Below are 5,878 nucleotides of genomic sequence, written 5' to 3'. Positions count from 1 at the left end.
TATGTTCATCCAAAGACTTCACCAAAAGAGTAAAAAAGATTCCCTACAGACGGGGAAAAAGGTTTTAGCTATGACATTTCTGATCAGTGCCTGATCTCTAAAATCTATACGATACTGCAAAAGCTCAAGTACAAAAAGACAAATAACTCCATTAAAAAATGGGTAAAAGACATGAATAGATACTTCACTAAAGAAGACATTCAGGTAGCTAACAGATATATGAGGAAATGTTCATGATCATTAGCCGTTAGAGAAATGCAGATCAAAACTACAATGAGATTTCATCTCACTCCAACAAGGCTGGCATTAATCCAAAAAACACAAAAGAATAAATGTTGGAGAGGCTGTGGAGAGATTGGAACACTTCTACACTGCCGGTTGGTGTTTAAAATGGTATAACCTCTTTGGAAATCAATTTGGTGCTTCCTTAAAAAGCTAGAAATGGAACTACCGTATGATCCAGCAATCCCACTCCTTGGAATATATCCTAGAGAAATAAGAGCCTTTATGCGAACAAATATATGCACACCCATGTTTATTGCAGCACTGTTTACAATAGCAAAAAGATGGAAGCAACCAAGGTGCCCATCAAAGGTGAATGGATAAATAAATTATGGCATATTCACACAATGGAATACCACGCATCGATAAAGAACAGTATTGAATCTGTAAAACATTTCATAACATGGAGGAACCTGGAAGGGATTATGCTGAGTGAAATTAATCAGTTGCAAAAGGACGAATATTGTATTAGACCGCTATTATAAGAACTCGAGAAATAGTTTAAACTGAGAAAAAAACATTCTTTTGTGGTTATGAGGGGGGGAGGGAGGGAGGTTGAAGAGGGGTATTCACTAATTAGTAGATAAGAGCTACTTTAGGTGAAGGGAAAGACAACACACAATACAGGGGAGGTCAGCACAACTGGACTAAACCAAAAGAAGAGAAGTTTCTGGAATAAAATGAATGCTTCTAAGGTTAGCGAAGCAGGGGCAGGGGTTTGGGGACCATGGTTTCAGGGGACATCTAAGTCAATTGGCATAATAAAATCTATTAAGAAAACATTCTGCATCGCACTTCGAAGAGTGGTGTCTGGCGTCTTAAACGTTACTAAGCAGCCATCTAATATGCATCGAATGGTCTCAACCCACCTGGATCAAAGGAGAATGAAGAACACCAAGGACACAAGGTAATCATGAGGCCAAGGAACAGAAAGGGCCACGTGAACCAGAGACTACATCTTCCTGAGACCAGAAGAACTAGATGGTGCCTGGCTACAACTGATGACTGCCTTGATGGGGAATACAACAGAGAACCCCTCAGGGAGCAGGAGAGCAGTGGGATGGAGACCCCAAATTCTCATAAAAAGACCAGACTTAATGGTCTGACTGAGACTGGAAGGACCCCAGTGGTCATGGCCCCCAGACCTTCTGTTGCCCTAGGACAGGAACCATTCCCGAAGCCAACTCTTCAGACATGAATTGGACTGAACAATGGGTTGGAGAGGGATGCTAGTCAGGAGTGAGCTTCTTGGATCTGGTGGACACTTCAGACTATGTTGGCATCTCCTACCTGGAGGGGAGATGAGGGGTATAGAGGGTTAGAAGCTGGCGAAATGGACACGAAAAGAGAGTGGAGGGAGAGAGTGGGCTGTCTCATTAAGGGAAGAGTAATTGGGAGTATGTAGCAAGGTGTATATAAGTTTTTGTGTGAAAGACTGACTTGATATGTAAACTTTCACTTAAAGCACAATTAAAAAAAGAACGAAATCACATTCTCTCAAGGCTTTGGAACAGTAATATAATGATGTTTCTTCTTATATGGATTGCTAGTGGCTACAAGTGCCTCTCATGAACAACTCTCTGGCTTTCTGATTCTGTCCCACAGGGCCTCGAGTCTCAAAGCACAGTCCTCATAGATATGCACGATTCTTCCAGAGGTTTCTCCACCTACATCTTGCATTCCAGCCTGGGATCTTCAGGAGTATATAACCATACCTAGGCACGGAGCAGAGAGTAGAAGCCACAGAGAGAGCTGAAAGACTACAGAGAGTGCACAGGTGAGGCTGGGCTGATCCATGAATGATTAGTGATAAGAGGAGGAGAACACCTGGGGAAAAGTTTATGACGTTTGAGAACAGGGGATACTGTCTAGGGGGAGATACATATTGAGGGGAGGTTGGACTGGGGTAGGGAGATGTGATAGGGACCATGAAATGATTTATCCAGAGATTTATCACTGTCTCTCACTGAATTCAAAGGATAGCACTGATCTCATTAGTCCCTTTTACACCTAACCTGTGGCCATTGAAGCCAGCATGTTTTCAAAGCATATTAATAAGAACCAACTGCCTTTTTAGATTCAGCCTTATATCATCTATCGACAAATTCTATCCAGAAAATTGGCCTTTTCTGGGTGATTTCCCCTTCATTCCCATTTTGCTTGTCTTCCTCTCTGCCTTGCAGATGGCTCAATCAATGTCTTAAAGTGGGGGAGGGGAGTGTTAAGGGGAGCAGGGAAGCATCTGAATGAAGAATAAACAAAAACCAGCACAAGCCAGGCAGGGGCTCCTGTATCAAACTGCTATGAAGGGTAGGCCTGTGGTTTCCCAGCCATCCAATTACCCCATAGTGAGAATTAAATGCCAACATGAAGGTAAAGAAATGATTTCCTCAGTATTTTCCAACAATTGAGCCTAGACCTTATGACACAAAGGTAAGCAAAGGATCAAAGAAAGAGCACTGGAAGAACTAAAGACCTAAATAGCTACCCCCACACATAATGCAGGATTCCCCATCACCACCACCTGGTAGAGTCTAGGAATTTTACCTGTAGGGAGAGTTACTTGAAAGACTAGAAATAATTGCCTTATTGCTGTTGTTGTGTGCTGTTGAGTCAGTTCTGACTCATCATGACCTCATGTGTTACAGAGTAGAACTACTCTATAAGGTTTATTTGGATATAATCTTTATGGAAGAATATTGCTAGGCCTTTTCTTCCACAGTGCTGTTGGATGGGCCCAAACTGCACCAACCTTTCGGCTACCAGCCAAGTGCAGACTGTTAGCAGCGCCTGGGGAACTCAGTTGTCTTATACCAAAAATACCAAGCCTGCTGCCATCCAGTCAATTCTGACTCATATTGACCCTACAGGACAGAGTAGAACTGCCCCCATAGGGGTTCCAAGGAGGGGATGGTAGATTTAAACTCCCAATTTTTGGTTAGCAGCCAAGCTCTTAATCACTGAGCCACCAGAGTTCGTCTTATAACCCAAACCCAGTGCCGTTGAGTCAATTCTGACTCATAGTGACTCTATAGCAGAGTAAATTTATTATCAGGCTCTTACTGATATTAAGTATTTATCCATTTCTTTTTCCTTAACATGTACCCATTGACCTTAGGTCTGCCCTCAAGTAAAAAAGATCCAATATAAATTCAGGAATCCTCTGATCTCTGATAGACTTTCAGATCATGCAGATACCATGTCTACTTTCTCTACCCACAACCCCCTGCCCTTTGTGTGCTCATACACACACTTGGGCCTTATGTCCACCCAATTAATTATTTCTCTTGGATAGCTCCTATGAACATCAAACTCAACATACACACACTGAATCTGTGATCTTCTCCTCAGAATCTTCTACTATTCTAGTGCACCATATAAAAGTTGTTATTACTATAATCCACACAGTTGCCAAAGCGAGAATCCTGGGGATCATCTGTGATACTTCTTTTCACTCAATATTGTCTATACAATTAAAGAGGAGGAAGTATCTTATTATTTCTGTAATTCCAGTAGAATATACACTAAGATTAGTCTTTGCATTTCGTTACTGGAAAGTTAATTCAAATATTGAGAGCACTTCAAGTTAGTAAATGCAAATGTCTAAGTTCATATATATATATATATAAACATACATACAGAACTAGGTGAGAAGTGTAATACAAGAGGTGTGTACCAAAAAAAACCCAAACCCATTGCTACCAAGTCAATTCCAACTCACTGGAACCCTACAGGGCAGAATTAGAACTGCCCCATAGAGTTTCCAAGGAGAGCCTAGTATATTCGAACTGCTGACCTTTTGGTTAGCAGCCATAGCTCTTAACCACTACACCACCAAGGTTTCCAAGAGATTTAGAGGAAGCATAAGTTAAATTATAGTGCAAAGCAGAACACATAAAAGATTTAAAAAAAAAAAAAAAAGCTCATTTTCAATATAAATTTATCTCAGAAGATCCCACAGTTGTTACTGTTCTAGCTGACTATACAGCTCAGTGGTATTAGAAAAAACAATCCCAAGCACGTCTTTGAGTCTTGAATTGAATTGATAATGACTCTATGACAGTAGCACAATGATGAAATTCTTATTGTAGGAAACAGATTCTCGCTCTTCATTCATCAGTCATGTACAAAGTGAATAACACCACACAAGACCCCTTCTACTTCATCCTCACGGGTATTCCTGGATTTGAGGCCTTCCACATCTGGATCTCCATCCCCTTCTGCTGCTTCTATACCATCTCCGTCATGGGCAACACAACCATCCTCATCATCATCTGGATAGAGCCATCTCTCCACCAGCCCATGTACCTATTTCTCTCCATGCTGGCCCTGACTGACCTGGGTCTCACCCTCACCACCCTGCCCACAGTCATGCAGCTCCTCTGGTTCAACATTCAGAAGATCACTTTTGAAGGCTGTTTTGCTCAGTTCTTTTTCCTCCACGGGTTCTCCATCATGGAATCCTCTGTCCTGCTGGCTATGTCCTTTGACCGCTATGTGGCCATCTGTCGCCCCCTCCATTATGCCTCCATCTTTACCAGTAAAGTTATTGGCAGAATTGGAGTGGCCATCATTTGCCGTTGTGTCATGGCTGTTCTTCCCCCACTTTTCCTACTCAAGCGCCTGCCCTTCTGCCACTCTCACCTTCTCTCTCACTCCTACTGCCTCCACCAGGATATGATTCGGCTGGTCTGTGCTGATATTCGGGTCAACACCTGGTATGGATTTGCTCTTGGGTTGCTCATTATTGTGTTGGACCCATTGCTCATTGTGCTCTCCTACGCACTCATCCTGAGAAGTATCTTGGGCACAGCCACCTGGGCTGAGCGGCTCCGGGCCCTTAATAACTGTCTGTCCCACTTTCTGGCTGTTCTGGTTCTCTATGTGCCTATGGTGAGTCTATCCATGACTCATCGTTTTGCAAAACACGCTGCCCCACTGGTCCACGTGGTCATTGCCAATATCTACTTGCTGGCCCCTCCTGTGATGAACCCCATCATTTACAGTGTCAAGACTAAGCAAATACGCCAAGGAATCTTTCACCTTCTCTTCCACAGGAAGTTGCGCTGAGAGAGAATTTTAGGTTTAGTGAGAGGCTTTTTATAGGTAACATGGAGTCAAGAGCAGAGACCACTACCACTGAAACTGTAAATAGCATAGACCACAGAAGAAATAGGGACTTCTTAAGAAACTTTGAATGTAAACAAAGAAACATGATTATTCCTTGACTAGAAATTAAAAGAGGTAGGGCTTTTAAAACTGAATTTTGCTCTTAACCAGCCATATCCTTTTAAGGAAAAAAAGAGTTTAAAAAATATAATTTAAACTACAATGTCTGTTCGACTGAATAGCTGGGCTGAGGGCTGTGGGGACCATGTTCTCAGGGAACATCTAGCTCAATTGGCATAACATAGTTTATAGAGAAAATATTCTGCATTCTACTTTGTGACTAGTGTCTGGGGTCTCAAAAACCTGTGAACAACCATCTGGAACACTCCACTGGTGTTACCTGTTCAGGAGCAAGGCAGAATGAAGAAAACTAAAGATACAGGGAAAGATTAGTCCAAAGAACTGATAGACCACATCTACCACAGCT

The 5,878-nt window shown here is 42.3% G+C and overlaps 1 protein-coding gene across 1 annotated transcript; it reads left to right on the top strand.

The window, feature by feature from the left end:
• The first annotated feature begins 4,395 nt into the window (after positions 1–4,395).
• On the top strand, positions 4,396–5,432 carry LOC100659007 (olfactory receptor 51Q1-like). The gene has a single exon (XM_010600968.3). It carries the CDS (start codon positions 4,405–4,407, stop codon positions 5,350–5,352), a length of 948 nt encoding a protein of 315 aa, XP_010599270.2. The 5' UTR covers positions 4,396–4,404; the 3' UTR covers positions 5,353–5,432.
• The last annotated feature ends 446 nt before the right edge of the window (positions 5,433–5,878 follow it).

This window comes from Loxodonta africana, chromosome 7 (assembly GCF_030014295.1).
Source record: "Loxodonta africana isolate mLoxAfr1 chromosome 7, mLoxAfr1.hap2, whole genome shotgun sequence".
NCBI classification, from domain to species: Eukaryota; Metazoa; Chordata; class Mammalia; order Proboscidea; family Elephantidae; genus Loxodonta; species Loxodonta africana.
The sequence above is the reverse complement of the archived record's forward strand: the minus strand, read 5'-3'. Positions and strand labels throughout refer to the sequence as shown.